General features: G+C 42.0%; 7 protein-coding genes across 7 annotated transcripts; 4 read left to right on the top strand and 3 right to left on the bottom strand.

Moving 5' to 3' along the window:
- Nucleotides 1–213: 213 nt before the first annotated feature.
- On the bottom strand, nt 214–1,224 carry SS1G_07567 (predicted protein; the record flags this gene model as incomplete). The annotated part of the gene is made up of 1 exon (XM_001590893.1): nt 214–1,224. The coding sequence occupies one exon, from the start codon at nt 1,222–1,224 to the stop codon at nt 214–216; it is 1,011 nt and encodes a 336-aa protein (XP_001590943.1).
- Nucleotides 1,225–2,904: 1,680 nt separating this feature from the next.
- SS1G_07566 (hypothetical protein) lies at nt 2,905–8,041 on the top strand (the record flags this gene model as incomplete). Its single annotated transcript, XM_001590892.1, has 6 exons — nt 2,905–3,189; nt 3,243–5,344; nt 5,410–6,693; nt 6,793–6,884; nt 6,938–7,834; nt 7,947–8,041. The coding sequence occupies 6 exons, from the start codon at nt 2,905–2,907 to the stop codon at nt 8,039–8,041; spliced, it is 4,755 nt and encodes a 1,584-aa protein (XP_001590942.1).
- A 1,624-nt stretch (nt 8,042–9,665) lies between these two features.
- On the top strand, nt 9,666–12,716 carry SS1G_07565 (hypothetical protein; the record flags this gene model as incomplete). Its single annotated transcript, XM_001590891.1, has 1 exon — nt 9,666–12,716. One exon carries the CDS (start codon nt 9,666–9,668, stop codon nt 12,714–12,716), a length of 3,051 nt encoding a protein of 1,016 aa, XP_001590941.1.
- Nucleotides 12,717–13,498: 782 nt separating this feature from the next.
- Nucleotides 13,499–14,862, top strand: SS1G_07564 (hypothetical protein; the record flags this gene model as incomplete). Its single annotated transcript, XM_001590890.1, has 5 exons — nt 13,499–13,540; nt 13,619–13,658; nt 13,810–13,919; nt 14,003–14,803; nt 14,857–14,862. The coding sequence occupies 5 exons, from the start codon at nt 13,499–13,501 to the stop codon at nt 14,860–14,862; spliced, it is 999 nt and encodes a 332-aa protein (XP_001590940.1).
- A 341-nt stretch (nt 14,863–15,203) lies between these two features.
- On the bottom strand, nt 15,204–16,722 carry SS1G_07563 (hypothetical protein; the record flags this gene model as incomplete). The annotated part of the gene is made up of 5 exons (XM_001590889.1): nt 15,204–15,493; nt 15,620–15,746; nt 15,922–15,971; nt 16,350–16,401; nt 16,675–16,722. 5 exons carry the CDS (start codon nt 16,720–16,722, stop codon nt 15,204–15,206), a joined length of 567 nt encoding a protein of 188 aa, XP_001590939.1.
- Nucleotides 16,723–17,437: 715 nt separating this feature from the next.
- On the bottom strand, nt 17,438–18,382 carry SS1G_07562 (hypothetical protein; the record flags this gene model as incomplete). Its single annotated transcript, XM_001590888.1, has 3 exons — nt 17,438–17,989; nt 18,065–18,231; nt 18,283–18,382. The coding sequence occupies 3 exons, from the start codon at nt 18,380–18,382 to the stop codon at nt 17,438–17,440; spliced, it is 819 nt and encodes a 272-aa protein (XP_001590938.1).
- Nucleotides 18,383–19,920: 1,538 nt separating this feature from the next.
- SS1G_07561 (predicted protein) lies at nt 19,921–20,100 on the top strand (the record flags this gene model as incomplete). The annotated part of the gene is made up of 1 exon (XM_001590887.1): nt 19,921–20,100. One exon carries the CDS (start codon nt 19,921–19,923, stop codon nt 20,098–20,100), a length of 180 nt encoding a protein of 59 aa, XP_001590937.1.
- Between the last annotated feature and the right edge of the window lie 2,365 nt (nt 20,101–22,465).

Raw genomic sequence — 22,465 nt, 5'->3', positions numbered from 1 at the left:
TGTCTCGTAATCAATGCACTGTATACTGATTATAACCGGATCAACCGTTACGTAAAAATTACCACAATCAGCAAATTGTCAAAAGGAACGTGTAATAAATCATGAAAGATGCTGTGCTGTGCTGTGTTGTGCTTTGCTGTGTTTTGTTTAAGGCTAAAGGCGTCCAAACTCGCTGTTATTCAATTCTACTTTATACCGTCTCATCGTTTTTCTCTACGAGTACCAAATTCTGTCATTGATATTCTTTCTTCTGTTTTGAGGCTGGGTACCCTCCCATGGACTAATTCCATCATCAACTTCTTCTGAATTAATGTCTTCACCGGCTGCAAAAGCAGTTGCTGAAATGTTTTCATCTTCGAGGGGTTGAGGATTACCATCGTTTAATCCCACTGCATTTTCCTGAATCGTTGAATCGCGTGCTCCTGTATCGTGGGGCGGGATGTTATTGCCTGCAAGAGAATTATCGTTTCTCGGTTCTCCTTCACGGTTCTCAGTGACTTCTTCTCTTTCTTCCTCAATCGTGTGAAGCTCCTCTTCGTTCGGACTTGTATTCTTCTGCTTCTGATTTTCTCGCATCTTTTCATGATCTTTTAGAAGTTCTTTCTCTTCGTCTTCCCGTATTGAACGTTCTGATTTACGTTTATACAAACGCACATGCCACTTCTGAGACGGTGGGTTGTCCCTCGTACACTTGCAGTCCATGGAAATAGCCATTGGCTGGACATCCCCAACAAGTTTGAAGTCTTTTGAATTTCTCTGCATACGACACTTATCGTTGCATTTCTCGGGCCTCTCCAGTGGACATAAAAAATGTCCCATAAGGATTTCGAAGGGCTCACTGATCATTCTGATCATCCAAGGCATCTTCATACGCAACCAGAAATCCGCAATATCCTTCTCTGGGTCCCAATTATTTGGTTCCCAGAATTCTGAGCTCCATCTTGTTTGGCCATTTTCACCGTCACCTTCTGCGACCCGAACTTCGAATAAATATTCTGTGGTGAGTGTGGTGAGCTTCTTATGGGAAGGTTGCAAATGGAGGAAGGAGCAAGTTTTTGTGAGCCCTTTATATCCATGACTATTCACACGCTCGTCATCGCTCACATGCTTGCCATTAGCACGCTTTTTCATGAACGCAAAGCATTTTTTCAGTCTTCTATCACAATCGTCGGTCGGAGACTCGATCTGGAATGTGGTTTTGGAACACATAAGGCATTTTTCCATGGCGATGCAACCTCTTTCCCTTACGTTATTGGACGTATCATTAGTGGCCTTCATGGCATGCGGCGCTAGCCTTTTAGGTCCAGGTTTCTCTTGTGGATTTTTGAGAACCAGCCGTGGAATTTGGAGAAACGATCGAAGAGTGCTATAGCCTTGTTTTCAGAGCGATCTTGGACAAATTGGACCTTAAAACGTCCGATTTGCTCTAATTTCTGGTGCAACAGACTATCGGGCACGTAACGTTAGCAATTCATCAATTCACAATGAATAAGTGAGCCCCGCCTATTCAAAAAGCAACAAAAAGAATGTGATTACCGAGCGAGTGGTAAAATATAACAATCTTAAAATGAATGAATTGGATGTATGCTGTGATAAGACGTGAATGGCCAGACAGAGAATTGTAAAGCGGAATTGAAAGTAGGTATAGAATGGCAAAGTACAGTTGCTTGAAATAGAAGGAGCACTTAATTGATTATTTTATTTCCGCAACTACATAGAAATATCAAAAGTGTGAAGATTTGACATAGTTTCTGAATGTATTGGCAAGTGCTATCTCATATCGAGCCCTTTCAATGTTCATGCATTGTGTAATGAACAACCTTATTATGTGCGACCTCATACCAACAAATCTCATGATTACGGTATCGATCGTACGGGAAATCAGGAGCTAGCTCATGTTCTTCAATCACCTAGAACTGAATTGAGACCAACATCTTTCTCCACCATGTCACCTCCCCATTTCCAAAAATTTCAAAACCGATATGTTTCATGTTATTGATATGAACAGTATTTCTGGCCCAGCAGGACGATACATACACTTATACGGACAACCGCTCTCTTCGAATTTCAAGCATTTGCAAACTCATTTATTATCCTTCGCAAATGAATCTCCTTCCGTATTCCACACCAACCCACCTAGACAAAAAGCTCCATCTCACATATCATTGCTAGTCTGACCTTCACTAAGAAGGTTTTACCAGCTAAAGTTTGAGCGCCCGAGGATCATCGAGTATAAACCTTTCCGGAAAGAAAACGATATGACCTTTTGGTGTAAAATGAACTGAGGATCCATGGGCGATGATATCGATGATGATGATGATGATGAGCTTGACTATAAATTCCGAAATTTAGTCAAGTTTATTGTGAAGCTGTGATGGAAAGTTTCATCATCCAAAGATTATGTCAATATAATCATCAACTTTTAACTTCCTGAATTGTTCCTTTCTTGCAGTAGCCATCGATATCATAGCTATCATGGCTACCCGTGACCATTGATTGATATTCATCGTGTTTGCGCCGGTGAGCTCACGGAGCTTTTCTGACCGCCTTGAAAGTACGGCAGTATTACTTAGTTTGTGGCTTCTAAGGTTGTGCTAATCCATAGCTAAAAAGTGGCTTGAGGGCCAGAGCCTTAGTAATGATAATTCTAGCAATACCATTGGCCAGTTTTTATTTGGACTGACTGAATGTCCCACACTCTGCCGTCATTGTTCGGCCTATGAAATTTCTCCACTACGAGAATATATGTTTCCCCTCCTCCCTCCAACAATCATTTTCTCATCCGTACATTCAAACCTACCTCAGCTCTTCGTCCATTATAAATATTCAAACCATATTAGATATTAGCTATTAGATTTTTTGATATTTCATCCTCTTTTACCCTTATCAAATCGTCTACCCAAAATGGGAAAACGACAATTTACATCGCAGGCTTCTAGCACTCGTGCTGCGACTATTACTGCTCCGGGCTCTGGATTCGGTTTTACTACAACATCTACTAGATTATCATACCTCTCGGAACCATCAAACCTCTCTTTAATTAGTGACGCCAATGTCGTTGTATCATTTAAGAACCTTTCTAAGAAAGATGGAACAACAAAGTCGAAAGGTTTAGAGGATCTGCGAACATTCGTTCAAAATCAACCAAACGAGCAAGGAGGCATTGAAGAGGCAATTTTAGAAGCTTGGGTAAGATGCGTCATGGAGAGCGTAGCGAGTACTTTCTCTAACACATTATACAGGTCAATGTATACCCTCGAATTTCCATAGACAATTCACGCCGCGTCCGCGAGCTATCTCACAGTGTGCAGTATGAGCTTTTAAAATCGGCTCGGAAAAGAATGGAAAGATATATACCAAAAATTGTGGGAAGCTGGCTGGCAGGAACATATGATAGAGACCGAACCGTTGCGCGATCTGCGACAGATGGTCTTGCATCTTTCCTCGATACAGATGCTAAAATGAATATGTTTTGGAAGCGTTGCCAGAACGAGATCCTCGACTACGCCGAGGAAGCCTTAAATGAAACCCCTTATACTTTAAGCGACGAAAGATCGGTCCCGACAGAAGACGCAAATGAAAAGTACTTTAGGGTGAATAGTGCGAGCGTGTCTCTTCTTGCTAATCTGCTGGCCAAGCTCAGCAATGATGATATATCCAAGCATCAAGATATCTACGAAAAGGTTATTTTCAGCAATAAGAAATTATGGACTTTAGCTTCATGTGAGGATGCTTCTGCGAGAAAAAGTACCGATAAATTGCTGTTGCTTTGCATTGAGAAGCAAACTCAACTGGTCGAAAACAACCTTGGAACTATCAGTCGCGCATTCATATCAAAAGCATTGAGATCACCTCAACCAACATCTGCTTTGCAACTGTTGCAGACTTTATACCAATTAACCAAACAATTTCCCCAAGTATGGACTTCGGCATATAAAGGCAAACATTCCGCCACGGACGATTTAAAATCTTTCGTTCGAAAAGGCTCACAAGGCTCTTCTCCTGTCTATTGGCAGACATTGCGCGCTCTTGTGGCAATTTTACCAATAGCTGTTCTACCACAAGAATCCGGTTCTATCTTGGAGTTTCTGGAGGTATTCCGCAAGAGCATCAATCAGAGAGAGGAGCATAAGTCCAACTCTCATGACGCGTGGCTTGCTTACGGACAAACATCCAATATCTGTATTGGGAACCTGTCAAGTTCTGAACAAATGGAGGTCACGCAGAAATCCACCTATCCTGTATTTGAGCACTATCTCCATCCATCCTCGAATACTTCCGAGTGGCTGATTAGGAGTAATACCCCGTCTACGACGGTATCATTTTTCATAATCACTCTGGGAAAGAACTCAAATCTTCAGCCGTCCTTCGGGGAAGAATGGCAAAAGCTCGCTCAAGGTTTTATTACGAGGATTCAAACATCAATGCCGGAGCAATCCAAGGACTATTCATCGTCACAAGATGCGGTCATCGCCGAAGGCCGCCGTTGGTTCTCGCTTTTGTCTGAAACCTTCAAGCTAAAGGACTTGGCAGCCGATCAAAATCCTCTTTTACAACCTTCGCGCGATATAGTTGAAAGTGCGCTGCAAGTCATTATCAACAGGAATGGAAAACCGTACTCTGCTAGTGCGGTGTTAGAATTCGTGCTGAGGTCCTCTCCGCAGTTATTTGAAGCTTCTTCTTCGACCTTGGAGGCCGTAAAGACATTTATGGAAACTCACCTTCCCAAGTTACTTTCGTCTCCGTCGTCTTCATACCTAGCTTCGGCTTTAGACCAATTCCGTTCAATCCCTGGACAGCAAAGTAGATACAAAAATATCTGGCAGGCCGCTATCGATGCCCTATTATCGACCCCCGAGGACTTGCAACGGCAGAAAACTATTACAGCGCTAATATCTTGTAATGATGTTTCGGATTTAGTTATTGATAACCAGGCTCTCCAAGGTTTCCTTCTTGAAACTTCATGCGAAGTGGTAAAAGGGAACAACGAGGGATGGCCCTTATTCGAAGCGGCAGTGGTTTTCAATGGATTTTCCAAACCAACAGAACGCTTATTACTGCAAAGTATGATTTCTGCATTAGATGCTTCTAATCCCAGAATAAACCTTGTCTTTAAAGCACTCGAGTTACTGTCCATAAGACGACCTGAAGTTATTCGAGAAGGAAATGCGCATGTGGATCTAATCACGAAGCTTTTGGCACTGACAGAGCTGTCAGACTCTGAGCTTGGTAAACGGGCTATAAGTTTACGATCGTTAATCGACAACGGAACTGGTGTGACTGCTTCCTCTGTCGTTCATATAATCAAAGAAAACTTGGAAAATGCAAATCCTCAAACATTGACGTGAGTATAGTTCTCCATTGCAATTTGTAACCGCCAAAACAGAAGTGGCTGACAATGATTTCTAGCATCGATACACTTATTCAACAGGCCGAAGCAGTTATTGCTACCTCAGATGATAATTTGCTCCACCTCGAACTCTTTCCAGATGCCATCAAATGGTCTCAAGCCTTAGCTCCTCTATTGGACCAAGTGCCAAATCCTACTTTGGGAGTGATGAGACCATTTGCGGGAGCTGTGTTCTTGGTTCGTACACAAAAGGGTAGTGACATTTCCCGACCTGAGAGAGACCTCGATGGGTATTCTGTAGCTCTGAGAATGGCGATGTATTCGGCACGTTTAATTCGAGAGCATCCTGATCGCTTATCAAAAGATGCTTTGGCCGAGATTCTATATCTCTTGGGCTTGACTGTAGAACTAGCGAACGACCAACTGGACTTGCTAGAAACCAACAAGCTTTTCGTGTTATCATCCGAAGAAGCTATTGCTGGTGCGCGCGAATTTGTGGACAGGATATATCAAGAGTCATGGTCATTCATCTTACTCCATTCGAAAGCTTGGCAAGAGGGCTTTGAATCAGGGTCGCCACTTGAATTTTCGGGTGTTGTTCACACCCTGGTTCTGAAGCTCTTAAATGCCTCCTCCGGCAATACATCTACTTCTTTCTACTCCGCTCGTGTATTGAGCCATCTATTACCCAAGCTTGTTGAACAACATGGATGGCCAGCGGGGAGTGAGGAATGGATCGTCAACCTTGAAATTCTCAAGTCCTCTACATCGAACGTCCTTGGGGCTGTTGCCATCTTGACCGGGCTCCACGAAACTCTCAGTACCAGTCAGATTGTCGGCAATCTTTGCAATCGGCTCATTAGTGATGTTGCTGGTGCCACTGCTCAGTCTGAAAAATCTCTTGGTTTACTTGTTCTCTTGAATGCAACATTATCCATATACGATGGCGATGACCTTCCTGTGGCTCAGAACAGATTAGTATTTGCCGTGAAGCAAATTCTTTCATGGACTCCCGAAATTGCAAGCACAAACTATCAGCTCTCTTCTGAGTCTTGTCTTGCTCTGCAGAGATTGCTTCCAGCGATTAAATCAGTCTACGGGTCCTATTGGGATAAGACACTGGAGTTCTGCATTAAGACTTGGGAATCAATGGAAAGCGAAGAGCACTACGACCAAAAGCTCCCCATGACGGGGATGTCTTTGAAACTATTCTCGAGCTTGCGGAGTTTGCAAGATGCTAATGATGACCTTGAGGACGCGCTAACTAAGTATGGAGAAACTGCATCTCGTTGCTTCATCAAGCTCATGAAGCTACCTAGATTTAAACCAACACAACCAATTGAGTTTGTCGATAATATCTTATCCCGGTTGGTAGTCAAAATACCTTTGAGTCACGTCAATGAAATCTCTGAATTCTATCCGTTGATAGCTTCAGAAAATAGGATAGTCCAATCCGCAGCATTTGACGTCCTGCATCGAGCCATCCCTGCAGAGCAAGAGGAGATTTCAGTCAATGCCATTCTTGAGAAGAAAGGTATGTAGCTACTTTATAATACCCTAAAATATTACATGCTAACTAGTTTACAGATGCTCAATTACCAGTGGAATTATTGTCTCTTCTTTTAGATGCGCCATCCATCCGCAACTTTGACGACGAAGAGCTTGCAGAATTTCCCCCTTCAATTCGGAGCTATTTACTTTCATGGCATTTAGTTTATGACTCATTCAGTACGGCATCTTGGAAAGTTCGTAAAGACTATTGCAATCACCTCCAGTCAGAAAACTGCATCGGGTCATTCTTGACGTTTCTCTTCGACGTGTTAGGCCATTCAGGAGGTGTACCTCTCAACCTCGAGAAAGCACATTTTAATGAATCATACATCCGGAAATATGATACATCACTCGCAGATGCTGAACCAAACGAGCGAAACATGCAATGGCTTCTTATTCATCTATATCATCTATGTCTTAAACACACTGGTGATCTTGCCAAAAACTGGTTTTCTGACTGCCAATCTAAGCAGACACGTCAAGCGGTCGAGACATGGACAGAGAAATATTTTACTCCACTTCTGATTTCGGATAAGTTGGATGAGGTTGATGAATGGGCAGTTTCAAAGGAAGCCAAGGAAGGAGGGGAGAAGGAGCTCGAAATTAAAGCCTCCAAGGGCGTTCGCTCAGTCTTTGCTGGGTATGAAATTGATGATACTAGCGTTCAAATTGCCATCCGTTTTCCGCCCAACTATCCCTTCTACAACGTCAAAGTCGAGGGCCTCAACCGAGTTGCCGTCCCAGAAAAGAAATGGCGAAGTTGGCTACTCATCGTACAGGGTGCCATCACATTCTCCAATGGCAGCTTGATCGATGGACTGACCACCTTCCGTCGTAACGTCGAGGGTAGTCTTAAGGGACATACCGAATGTGCCATTTGCTACAGTATCATATCTAGCGACAAGAAAACGCCGGATAAGAAATGTGGAACGTGTAAGAATACGTTTCATGGAAATTGTCTGTTCAAATGGTTTGCGAGCAGCAACCAGAGCTCGTGTCCATTATGTCGTTGTGCCTTCAATTATGGTCGTTGAGTTGTACACAGTTTTGGGAGAGGCGTTTCATGAGGGAAGAGATGAGGGAAAGTTATGGAAGGAGTTGCTTGGGTTTGTAGGAGGGGGAGAATCATGGCTTATTTAGGTTTGAGCATTGGGTTTCACGGCAAAATTGATTAATTGAGAAAGGATTTACTTTTACATCCTCAAATAGATAGACAGAGTGTTAATATTTCACAAATATATATTATAATGAAACATTTTATATCCTCAATCCAATCCAATTCTTCTGCTTGTGAATGAACAAGGGTAAATATCGGAACACCTGCTATGTAGGTACTGGTGTACCAAGGCAGGTAGTGGTAATTATCCCACCCATCCATTTTCCCACATTAACCGCCCAAAAAGCCCAAAGAAAGCTAAGCCTTGGACAGCAACGAATCAAAATCAGAACATAGCTAGCTGACTAAACACTAACCACCACCAACAAATTAGGCTTTCTTCCCCTCTCTCTCTCTTATCCTTCTCCACACAAGCAAGCAACTGGGCAGTGAGCACGCGCGTCGGTCGATCGGGAAATCTCGGGTTAATTAATTATTTTAACTAGGTACTAGGTAGGTAGGTACTAGGTAACCTTACTACTCCGTACACCACGTACCTAATCCATGGCGCATCGGATCGATGACCTTTACCCCGCACCCACCCGCCGCATACGATACGATACGATATGGTATGGTATGGTATGGTATGGTATGGTATGGTATGAAATGAAATGGTATGTGACATGTGTGTGTGGACGGATATTTCGTACCTATTCCTATACCTATTCCTATACTGCTTTATTACTGTGCTGCACAGCCTTGAGTTTGGTTGTTACTTTCATGGTTTGCTTTCTTTACTGACTTTACTTTTACTTACTTACTTTTACTTATCTTTGTACAGAGGATTTATCGACTGAGTGATTGATTTGAGTGATCGGTTTGAATTGATTGATTCGACTTCTTGTTATATATTACATCTCTCTCTTACACTACACTACTCTACACTACTGTATACCAATTTATCAGTCCATCAATCAGTATACGCATAAATTACATCAACCCTCGTGGTGGTGATTAATTGATTCCACCTGGATTGAGATCCTATCTATCGAGATTCTCTGTTGATTATTTATCGTGTGCAATACCATAACATACCATACCATACCGTACCATACCGCACCATACCCTACGATACGATACGATACATATCAGCGCACTTCTTCAATATTTCAAATTCACTTGATTCTTCAATCTATCAATCACAATCAATCAACCCATCCATCAGTCACAAGCAAAGAAAATCAAATCAAATCAAAGCAAAGGCTTCTATCAAGCTCAAAAAACAAAGCGATCGATCGAATTCGCAACAAACGCCATTTGGACGTCTTCATAGACCTCGAAAGATCAAAGCCAGTGGAATAAAGGATATTTTAACTTTGATTGTTTGAATTGTCAAAGTTACTCGTAAAGTACTTATCCCTAGCGTGAATGGTTTTCCTGCCTTTGTTTTCTCTTTTGACAAGTTCGCCATTCTAACCTAGATAGCATCATATCTCATAAATTTGCTCCGTTTTTACTCATCCTATCTTGATTCCTTTCGACTAGCCAAATTCTGAAGGCTAGGTTGAATGAAACACCATTGGTATGTATAAATATGATTCATCTCTGGCTCTTTTCTAAACATGATTTAGGTCACCGAGCATGATACGATCGAGATAAGTCTTCGAAATGCTTTCTTCGCAACTCACCTCGGTCTCGCAGACCACGGCATCTCCTCTGATCTTATATGGATCGATTTCCGCTTCTGCCAAGATACTTCGGTCTGCCGGATCAACCTCGAACAATATCAGGCACAATCAACAAACTCGAGAATTTCGATTGGGTAGTTATTGGTCTTCATATCTTGACCCGGGGTTTGAAAAAGAACTCAAACGCCGTCATCGAATTCTGAAATATAAATACCTTGAGGCTTTAGATCGCAAGTTTGCCTGGGACCATAAACCTTCGAGCTTTGTGAAGAACTTTGGGAAGAGTTTTGGGTGCAGCGCATGGAAAGCACATGATACAAGACCTGGAGGACGATGGGTTAATATGGATCGAATTGTCAAGAGTCGTGACGAAGCAGAGCCAATTACTAGGGACACTAAGCATGATGAAAGAGTTCCAGGCTACAAACACGCCATGCATAACTTCATGCGCAGTAAAACAATTTACTTTTCTCCTGCTCGCTCCAAGTACACCTTCAAAGCGGATGTAGAGAACAGAGATGGTGGTGAGTCGATCCGCCTATCACAAGCTGACGATGCATATTGGATAAATCTGAGGTCGAAAAACGAGTCGGACAAGGAGGCGAATAAAGACTACGAGATAGACCCAATCACGAATCGAAAGGTGTTCAAGGAAGAAAAGCCTGTAAATATCCCAGTAAAGACATACAAAGGATATCGTCACCGATTCCAGAACTTAGTACCCCCGGATGTCAGTGGTAGTCAAGCTGATATCGACAACTACAACCAGCCATTCATGTACAATGAGCCTGATGGAAAGCTTCCTGAAAAGCCCGATCCGATACAGGAAGGGTTGAATGACTATGATTCTGTTTCTGAAGGATACAAACCATTTCTTTTCCGAGAGCCAGATGGCAAACTACCCGAGCAGCCTGACTCTGTACGAGAATCTCTGAAGGATTATGATGGCGAAGGATACAAACCATTCTTTCACAATGAACCAGACGGACAGCCACCACAAAAATCCGATCCAATACAAGAAGGACTTAGAGACTACGATGATTGTGCATCCTATAATGCGTTTCGATACAGAGAACCCGATGGAAAGCTGCCCGAGAAACCAGACCCCGTACAAGAGTCATTGAAGGATTACGATGAAACCACGACTTACGGATTTTTCCGTCACAATGAGCCAGATGGAAAATTGCCTGAAAAGCCAGATACAGTTCAAGAGTCGTTGAAGGAATATGATACAACTACTTCTTATGGATCCTTCCGGTATAACGAACCTGATGGCAAGCTTCCCGAAAGGCCAGATTCAGTCCGAGAAAGTCTGAAGGATTATGATAGCCATACCTCATATGGGTCCTTTCGCTACAATGAGCCAGATGGAAAATTTCCCGAGAGTCCCGATCCGACACGCGAAGCATTAAAGGAGTATGATCAAAAGCAAGCCAGGATGTCCCAGGATTCTGGCTCCGACTCCACGGTGCATGAAATAAAGCCATCCGGAAAAGACACGAATGTTAAAAATTCGCAATTTCAATCAATTTCGCATAAATACCCTGACCCGGATACCAGAGAAGATCTTGACCTACTTCGTGCAAGTGACATTCGCGCTGCTTCGGGAATTATCAAGAACCACAAGAAGGAAACTCTTGAAGAAAAGTCCGCGAAGAGAAAGCAATTGGAGAAAGCGTTTGAGGAAGCGCATCAAAACGTGGTTGAGTTTGCCAAGGAGATCGCTGCTGAGCAAAATAGGCAGGCTAAAACCAAGACCCTTGAAAGTTCAGGCCCTTCAGCTTGCAAAATAGGGAAAGATTCTGGTTCCATTGACCAAAGGGACACAAAAGCTGATGCAGGACAATCCGAGAAACAGAAAGTAACAGGAAATTTTGTTCGGGACTTTCCAGAAGAGTTCCAGAAATCTTGGACACAACAAGAAAACGGCACAGGAGAACTGACGCCAAAATCGTCCAAAGATGCTTGGGGTTATGACAAGGCGCCTAAAGGACTAGAGCTATCTTATTCGGCAGAAGTTGAACAAACTGTCCCAAAGAATGAAAAGGAATACATTGATGGTCTTGGCTCGAAAGAAGCCTTTTCTCGAAACCCAAACACACCGAGGCTTCAAACATCCTTAGATCGATCTGCAGCAAAATCAACATCTCCTCGGGCGGATTTAACCAAAGCAAAAGCAGAAGTTGATCCGTATTCAAAAGTACCTCAAGGCTTGGAGACCTCATATGAAGAGGAATGCGCGAACCAAGGTGAAGGAAACTCATCTGTATATGTTTCATCGTATGGAAAGACCGGAAAACAGTCCGGTAAGGACAAAGAGCTAGTTCGTGAGATCCGAGATATCTATGAAGACGCATATGGCAAGATTGACTCCAAACATCGCCAGGTACTAGCAAATGATGTTAAAGCTAGAAACGTCCCCAAAGAAAACTCCCTGGCCGACCTTGAACCAACTACTTACAAGGTTCTGGCTTATGACTCGACAATGCAATCCATCAAAATCGCTGAAACAACATCAATCGTGACTGATACTGCATCAGCTTTGACTCCTGCTGACGTTCTTCTTCGGTTGTCCAATCCGGCCAAATTCTTTCCACACTTCCAGCCATTACAGGCAGAAGGATACGAGATTGTTTCTGGAGGTGGTGACGTTCTTGTTTTCCGAAAAATTCGACCAGCAAGACGCCTACCATCGCAAGCCGATCTAAAGAATAACACAACCAATCCGATAGATGGTATGCAAGTAGCAACTGGTAGATTTGCCAGCCCTACAGGCTTTGTTAACCACGATTTACCGGTATCCGCGGAACCAGCATTTAAATCGAATATTGACGTTCGACGCGAAGAACATGTCTTCAGTCGGAAATCCTCCTGGGAAGATAAGTCCGAAACCGAGCGCAAGAAACCCGGCAAGACCAAGAGAGTGTTGCTAGGTGGAGCAATCGTCGGCGGTGGCTGCTACGCGATTGGCGTAGTAACAGAATTTTTCAAAACTGGGGGTGCAGATGGGAAGGGACCGCAGGGGTTTTGAATTTCGAGATGATATCAGATTCTATGGAGGAAGTGGCCTGAAAGTGACATATTAGCTTAGCTTCTGTTTTTATATGAAGGGAAATGATAGGAGTTGGGGCGAACAGGGTTTTCGATGATATTTAAGCTGGTTAGCATTGGTGTTATTAGGAGGATGGATATGCATTGCATTAGCCAGGTTAGCCAGGTTTCTTTTTTTTTTCATTTACATGAGCTTTTATTCCCTGTCCTTCTAAGCTGTACAGATCATATACTATTTGATCTGATCTTGATGTTCTCGCTATATGTCTGCAATTGAAATGTGAGCAGCAATGTGTATAATAGCATTGCGTATACTAGTCTTTGTGTCGAATGTTTGATAATCGTAACAATCCTCGAGACTCGCGTTTCCGAAATGGTGGTAGCCCCATGCATGTGTGTAGGAAAGGAAAGTCCCTCTCGATAAGAAAATTAATTTTTTTGGCCCTGCAGGAAGACCCCCACTACCCCAGAGTGGATATGAATAATAACTTTCTGCCTGCTTAAAGTAGTAAAGTACATCTGACCGCCTCTCACCCTGTTAGTCATGATCTCAGTTACTCCAACAATTCATCACTCTCGAGCTCTTTTTGGACTTTCATCATTCACTACCTGATTTATGTACAATTACACATAACGTTTTGGATCAATTCCCCTCTTGTTCAATATTTAATTGTACTTTTGGTCATTTTCCTCATTTATGAATAAGGTCTCAGAGAGAGAGAGATTTCAGTTTGGGTGATTGGACAGTGAAAGGTTGCCAAAATGACGGACAAAACGGCAAAGTACAAGACAGAGATCCAGCAGGTCAGTTACACCTTTGTTTGAATGGTCAAATTTCATTCCTTTATTTGATATACTTTATGAATCGGCTATGGCCTACAGTTGTGGGAGATTATGAGGCTATATCGAGTCATTGCTGGCGGTGAGGTATTTGCTATTCCAGTCATAGTGAATATGTTTTCGCAATACATATCCTGCGGGTTCATTCATTGTTTGAATATTTTCACATTTTGCAAAAGCTGTAGTGAAAGAATAGTATCAGTAACATCGCACCGAATATGGCTAACGTCAAGTTCTTCGTTTCTTTTCACAGATGATGTATGTGTCTGGAGAGACAGCAGAAGCATCATCTGAGACCACTGGTATGATTGAAGAGATAGTAAGGCAGCAAGTCATCGAAATGGTAAGTACATATCCGCAAGGATCATCTCCCCTTCTCAAAATCACTCTAATTTCTTTGTCGTCACATGACCCTAACTGGTTTAGCTCCGCCAATGCACTGAGCAGGCATCCCGTCGCGGAAGTCGTTCGATATCGACAGACGACCTGATTTTTCTTATCCGACATGACCAAGCTAAGGTCTCTCGTCTTCGAACCTTTCTCTCCTGGAAAGATGTCCGCAAAAACGTCAAAGACTCTGACGAGAAGGGGGGCGACGCAGATATCGGGGCTGGTGACGAACCAGTAGGAGCAAATGCCCCCATTCCGGATACCACCAAGAAGAATAAGAAAGCCAAAGTCGGTCTTCCGTGGGAGGTACCCTCTTTATACAGCCAAGAAGTTCCAGAACGCGAAGATGAGGAGGACGAAGATGAGGAAGAAATGAATTATGCAACTTTACAACGTCTCAAGAAAGCCGACGAGCGCACCAAAGCCATGACAAAAGAAGAATACGTCACCTGGTCTGAGTACCGTCAAGCGTCCTTTACGTTCCGTAAAGGAAAGCGATTCAAGGAATGGGCTGGCTTTGGCGTCGTCACGGATTCCAAACCCAACGACGATATCGTTGATATTCTCGGTTTCCTTACCTTTGAAATCGTCCAGACCTTAACCGAAGAAGCATTAAAAATCAAGGAACAAGAAGATTTAGGCAAGGAGAAAACCGGCGGCGAACAAAGAGGCAAGAAGAGAAAGGTACAAGGATTGTTTGATCCGCCCAGCGAGGGGAGGACTCCTGTCGAAACGAGACATATTCAAGAGGCGTTTAGGAGATTACAACAGAGACCAACCAAACAGAGGGCGATGTGCAATTTTACCAGGGGTTTGAATAGAACTCCTTTGAAGTTGGTAAGTTTGATCGGATAGCTTGGTTGGAAGGTATTGTTGCTAACGATTGATAGTTTTGAGCATTGGTTAAGGACTTGTACTACTTGAAGGAGCGAGGCGCATGGAGACTTTGGATAGTCTGTAATTATGAGTGTTTAACATGGGTTTGGCATAGCATAGGTTGTTCTGTTAACATGGGAATGGATTGAGTAAAGGTTGTATGTATTGGGTACTGATCGGCAGGCATGCATATTTTGCATAATTCACAGGCTAGCATTTCACGTCATCGACATAATGTTAAAATAGTATAACATTGGCAAGCTCCCCGCGTTACAATTTGATTGGTTAATTAATTAATTAATTCATAGCCTCATTCCCGTCTCTCAAAAAGAGTAATCATAAGTACCTATCCTCTCCAAACCTACTGGACCATTCCCAAACTAGTCCTCCATTTCTGAATCTCCTCCTCACTAATCTCCCTCAATTTATTAACACTAGCCGTCTTTCCCGTGATAGCTCCCTGCGCCACCTCGGCTCCTCGGGCCAACAATCCCTTGCGTACAATAGCATAGGTGGCGGTCTTTGCATCGACTTTGATAATTCCAATGCGTGGATCGTCGGGACCACCATCGTGGACGCCGTCGCTGAGATCGCCGAGCCAGGCTTTGAGGGTGGGGGTGTAGTATTTTTTGATTAGGTCGCGGTCGGTTTCTACGGTTGAGAGGCCTGTGTTGAGGTGGGGGTGTTAGTGTGGTTAGGCGAGGGGTTTGGGTTGGGTTAGGTTTGGGGTTGAGGGATGGGGTTTGGGGAAGGGAGAGTTAGATGGAAATTGTATACCGGAAATAGAAGCCCATTCTCCTGAGGAATTTAAGAATGATATGTTGATATGGGAATCCGTTGCCAACTCGTCGGTCTTTCCAGACTCGGTATTGGTGTGGAAGAGAAGGGTTGTTCCTCCATTTTCCTATTTTGATGGTTAGTATAAATTGCTCAACTCGGAAATGAAGCTCCCAGTCAGATCGAGTCTAAGTGATTCCAAGCATTGAAGCTCTTAGACCGATCAACTCTGAAAGATTCCAATAGCAATCCACCCTCTCAAGAAAATAAACCAAAATGACGACAAAAAAAAGGAAACCTACCTTAGCAGCAACAGCCATACATCTACTAACCAACGCGCCCGTCTTTCCATCTCTCGTAGTCATCATACCAAACTTACAGGCATCAATGAATTCATTCAAGTCCTCGACTTTTTCTTTCAATGATACGTTGTCGATGTTCTTGGACTTATATGGATCGGCTTCCTTGGATCCGGTGTCTGCGTTGCTGAAAGACATTTTGCTGATGCGGTTTATGGGGTTGGGTGTGAGTGTTGGTTGGTGAAATGGGTATTGTGTTTGTCTAGAAAGAGAAGAGAGGATTAGTTTATTGGTTTGGGGCTTGAAAATTCGAGTGGTGAGGAGACGGGGTGATGGATGCATTTTATGGATGATGATGTAAGGTCTTATATTGGAGAGAGAAGGAAGGGAAAGCGGGAAAGGAAAGGAAAGGAAAGGAAAGTACAACTTACAGATCTTTTCCCGCTTGATTAAACAGTATTTCGTGTAAATAGAATAAAGGAACTAGATATCCAAATAGTAAAGAAACTCAAAGTAGGTAGATATAAGTCTGTATTAAAAACAGCTTAAGAAGTCGTCATGGAACTTAGCTTATAATACTAGGTAGGTAAACATCATACCTACCTCTAAACAGGCTACTTTTATCCAAGCCACCCCGCTTTTAGCAATTGATCTGATCTGGTCTTATGGGTTGAGCTGCTTCTTCTGAGGGGCATCAAATCAAATCATTGTCATGGGCAGAGACTTAGAGTGATGATGGAAAATGAATGGGATTACGTCATCGGAATACCATGGTTTGACTAATCGATTTGTTGAGATTGCCATGTTGCGCGCCATCGGGATCGAGGGGTTTGACATCGGTGCACGTGGATTTGTGGGTGCATCTTTATGTACGAGTTCACTAATGAGTTTATACTATGCTATATCTAGAGAAGTATTATGGAGCGCACCGGAATGTTTTGGTTTGCTATCCGTTGAGATTGTTCCTGTTTAATCTGGTGGATGATGGATGATGGATAATGGGAACCTGGTCATATATCCCGTGACTTGGTGATGTTCTCCTGTACTTTATTGTGAAGTTAATTGAACTCTTGCGGTGAGGATATTTTCTACCTATTCAAGAGGAAATTGAACTCAGTACACTAAGCTGAGTCTGATTTAATGTTGTGTTTGGAGATGGAGGATTTATATATGACGTCATCGTCGCTGCACGTTCAATGCGATTGGTATGTATGACGTGAATCATTTCCTACGTCAACCAGCCGCGTTTGAGCCTTCTTAGATGTTCAGGAAAAGAATAATTTTATATAGGCTCACTGAGTTTTTCATATCTTATTACTCATCATGGATAAATTGTTTGTAACGTTGTTTCAATTCCTCCAAACATCAAGCTGGGTGGGTAAGGTTAATCAATTGGAGATTCTTGAATTAATATCAAATTTCGAATTCTTTATTATATAAGAGATAAACCAGACAAATTCAATATATCCAGCATTCTTTGATGAGAGAACAAATTACCAAATGGCGGGCCAAACTTCTATCAACATTCTTGAAAGTACATTTTCCATGCAACCCAGCTTATAATCACCGTTGACACAGCCAATATCATCGGCAACACTTTCATCGCTTTCTGCAAAAGAACCATCCGATAAAACATGCGGACAAGATTTGCAGCCGTACTTCCCTCATTAGTCTTTGGGTATGGACTTGACGGTTTAGGTTTATTGAGAAATTGACACAGAGATTCCCAGCCCTGTCCAGCTTGAAATTCCAACAACTCTTCCTTGGGCACCAAAGATCTAATCAAGTCATTATGCTCCAAGAACCCCCGACGTAAAGCTGCTCGATTTTTCCATTCGCCTCGAGTTATATGTGTTAGGATCATGTAGAGGAGGCTTCGAAAGGCTCCCCATTCGTTGGGCTCGAGATACACAATAGGGTTCCAGGAGAGTATGTCGAGAATTTGGTAGTAGCATGACTCCATAGATCGTATCCAGCTGTCGGGGTCGCGCGTGGTGAGGATGACTTTTGCGTTGGGGTATGCTGCTAATAGTTCCTTGGCAAAATTGGCACAAGGACAGTCGGTCACAGCCTGTGTGGGCATGGCTATTAGCTTGGGACTATGCCTTCATGTGCGTGTAGTATACGGAGGCACTAGGAAACCTACATCGTAATTCCCTAGCAGTTTATCGAACTCATCGAGGCCATATGATTTACCATCATAGAACTTCGACTTCAAACCCTCCTCCCAGCACTTATTATGGCGATTGTTGGAGAATAGTTGGTTGCCATGATATGGAGTGTAGCCAATCTGTTGGAGAGCGAGATACAATGCTTTCATTTGCAATATTAGCAGGAGATATTCGAATCATTTTTGATACATACAATTGGTTCCCGTACGAGATAGCCCAAGACAAAGTAGTTTCATTTCCTTCGGCCGTTCCAACACTGTTGGTATCTTATCAATCTCTCTCATTGTCGACATGGTTCTGTATATATTAGCTTCCTGGAATTGGATGCTTTTGAGAATATATAGGTGACCGCGACTTCACCTTGGTGAACTGTTTTATGGAAGGGTATTTCCTAACAATTGGATCTGAGGTGTTTAAATGTAGGCTGCATGGTACGGGGTAGTTGCATTCTACTCCGTAAATGGAGTAACCGTGACTAGAGTCACCCTATTCCAACTTCCAAGGGAGTACGAAAAGGGTACTGGGGAGCCAATCACAATTCAGGTTTACCAGCAACAAAATGATAAGACAGATAGATATCGATCTCCCTGTTGATGATACCTGATTGTAATTTTGGCATTCCAGGGTCCCGTGGCAACATCACGTAAGAAAACTCGGAGGGAAATTCTGATGTTACAAAACCAGATATTTAGAGTATCACAAAAAATCAATGTTTTGCAGGCAAAGGCATAATTACAGAGCAGAAGGATAAATGTAACACTGAGATGAAATGGGGATTGCTACCCCCTATTCTGTACCCGAAAGTACGATGGTATATACGCCTAGGTCGTCGAATATCTTTCCATGCGATTGACCTTTCGTCATTATTTCGATTTGCTATAACCTTACTTACTCAAGCATTGCAATTTCTTACACGTGTATGGGACTCGCATTTTGAGCTCGGCACTTCAGATAGGGAAAGGAGACGTCGTTAGACTGTTCTGAATCCTTCCTGAAGAATTTCGCAGCTCTCGGCCTTACGCTCTTATACTATCAATCATCAAATTGCCTCAACACAATTGGTCTGGACATACAAGCGTACGAATCTTACAATAATAGTTAAATAGGAATCAAAAGCTTCCTCTTTTTGTCTGCAGTGCGGCACATATCTTGGAATGGATTATCTTCGCACTTTCGGCTTCTCGCTGGTGAACGCTCCTTGATCATCATTTATGTCAATCCCGGGAATCGTTACAAGGTAGCGGAATTACTTGGGGACAGTATGCACAGAATCCTTCGTGTACTTTTGAATAGCTTCATATTTGATCTAAGTAGAGTACTACTTCTTGGCTTCTTTCTGATCATTACACATTTTCCTATTTCTGCATACCAATCTTGTACACAAGATAGGTCTATCAAGTCAAGAAATCTCCAATTTGAAAACAATTAAAAGTTCATGGAATATTTCCACCACAGCAAGAATGAAGCTGCAATTGAAAATCAAACACATTCCAGCAAAACCACCACCTTCTCCAAATTATTTCAGCAGCAAAGATGTCTACTATTGCACCACCTCACACAGTAGTAACCTCACATACCGAATCCGACTCCACGACCATTTCTTGCTCCTCCCAACTCCCCTTATTCTACCCGTTCGGTCCCTCAGCATCAAGCTTCACAACTATTCATACACTTCCTTCTCTCCTTGTCCCACTCACCTCCCCCATAAACCTCGATACCGAAATATCTATTCCTCGTCCCCTTCCAGCAGGAGTAGTCTACACAGCAGACTTTCCACCCAATTACATTACATCACTCTCACTCATCGGACCATCCAATCACATGCGACTACATGGTTGTTATGAAAGGTGAAATTGTAAGATTACTATGTGTAGATGATGGCGAGGAAACGGTTTTGAAAAAGGGTGATATCTGTGTTCAGAGAGGCAGGGCGTATACCTGGGAGAGTAGATCTGATGAATGGTGTTGTATGTTAGATCTTGTTTTGAATGTGGAGAGGACTGAAGATTAATTGTGGAATGAGAATGGAAATAGGATGTTTTTGTCTTATGGTTGGTAGTGAAGAGATTTTTGTGGTGGATGGTAAGGCTTTGAGCAATGCTTTACACTGTCAAAGTCTGGGAGTTAGTTGTTGTTCTGGTGGAATTGGTATTCTTTCTTAGAGGCAGGATAGGGGTAAAAGTGCCTGTAAAAGGGATGGCTATAATGGAAGTATCACCGAAGTCTATAGTAAGTTCTGTTGATGATATTAGAAGAGCATAGTTTACACGTTGTCGTTATAATTAGTACTGTTGAGACATGATTAAAGTGAAAAATTTATATATTTGAAAAGTTGAGATGTTAGTAAATGATTTCCCTATGGCTGATAAAAGAACTAACATTGTTGTCTCATGTTTTTTCTTTTATTTGGGTTTGTTCTCCAAAGAATGACGAGATATTGAGATGTTTCATTCTGTGTTCCTAATCTTGTAGACCTTTACTTCTTCGTCGTATTATTATTTGTGAAATTTCATTCTATATAAGATTACTTCAATTTGTCTATATTGATCTCGTGTAAGCTATCACGAGAGCAAGTCTATTCATCTCACACTATTTAGCTCATTATTTAGTTTTTTTTTCTAGTAAATTTGAGAATTTTGTATATTCCATTCAATCTTATTGCTGCTACTGATTAATCCTGATTGTCCCCAATTTATCGAAATATTTCAACTAAGTATTTGATATCCTACTATCTGCTAATTATAATTCTTTTGAAGTGGATAATTTTATTCTTCTTCTACTATTCAATACAGAAGAGAAAATAGCATAGTTATTTCATTGACTGTTGATATTTGAAGCTTAAATTATTCACTGTACCTCCTTTGAGGGTATTCATCTCATAGTTAATTCCTCGCTTTCATAAGAAGTCAAATGGAAAACAAGTTCTGTTAAAATAACTCCGTCTCCAAATTGTGCTTATGAGATGTTATTCAATCTATTCTATAGAATCTAATCATCAATAACCATAGCTATACTAGTACAAACTTCAAAGCAATCAAGTAGTAATACAGATTATTGGCACAGTAGATAAAAGATACGACAAGAACTGAAGAACGTATCCCGTATTGACTCTCAATAGAGAAAGTTGTGCCAAGTTAAGAACACACAATAACTAAAGCGGAATCCATCCATTTGTTGGTATAAAATTAATCAACGAAGGAAAAGAGTACTCTAGAAGCACTGTTTAAAAAAAGAATGCTTTGCTTAACGTGCAAGATTCAGCGTTCTATTTTCTTTCTTGTTGCTTCATTAACCTTAGTAGTATAAAATACCTCCCTCTAGTTTGTATCTCCAAAATCGTTGAAATTTTGAGAAAGCACTTGTTGTGTACTAGACTAGGAGTCAATTTTGAGTACAGGGAGAATATATATTTACTATATATAAATAACCCGCGCGAAGATAATAGAAATTTAAGTGCATCCTGAGTTTTCCCTAAGTCTAAAATTATATTGTATCTGCACAAAATACCTAGAGATTTACAACCCACCTTCTCCTATCCATCTACTTCGCTTAATGAGACGATCAACAGCTAGTTTTTACATTATCGATAGATATTGAACTATCAACCATCATACCCATTATTTTCATCACACAAGCTTCTGACTATTTATTTACCTCTTACTCCTCTCGGAAATATAACTTCATCCCCCAAAATCTAGAGTATTCAACTCCTCCATACACCCGAGATCTCCCATTGTATAATGAATTAATTCATCTACATTCTCCTAGAGACTAGATCTACTTTGTATATCTACTCCATTACCCGCACCCGCCACATTTTTGCTAGCAGATTCCCTGTGTTTCAAAAATCTAGCTGGCGAGATAGGAAAGCGCTAATTACACCAAACTTGACCCCAACCTCTAATCTTCAACCCATCCATCCACTTATTTATACTCCAGACCATATTAAATAAATGATCAAACCAATAAACAGAACCTCTACTTGCACCTCTACCTTTTCCTACACCACATCAACAAAATAACCCCCACTAACCACTAATAGCCATCCTCAACCCAATAAACACGTGCACATAACTCTCCCCAAACCCAACCAGCCAGCATCCGAAACATAAAACCTACAAAATCATCTCTATTTATATATAAATTCGATATATATATACTTGAATATATGCTGCACTTTAACAGAGCAAAAACTCCCAGTAATTCATCCAACCTTCCTTGAGAAGTTATAACTAGAAAACCTACACTCCCCTAATCCTTCGAAATACCAGAAGCTATCCCAGAAAACCATCCCCACGTATATCCCAAACCACATCCCCTTCTCTTTCCCTCCCCTACTGCTCCCATCTAAACAACCACAATCAAAACCCCATCGC

This window comes from Sclerotinia sclerotiorum, genomic scaffold (assembly GCF_000146945.2).
Source record: "Sclerotinia sclerotiorum 1980 UF-70 scaffold_10 genomic scaffold, whole genome shotgun sequence".
In the NCBI taxonomy this organism is placed as follows: domain Eukaryota; kingdom Fungi; phylum Ascomycota; class Leotiomycetes; order Helotiales; family Sclerotiniaceae; genus Sclerotinia; species Sclerotinia sclerotiorum.
This window is presented reverse-complemented; position numbering and strand designations above follow the sequence as displayed.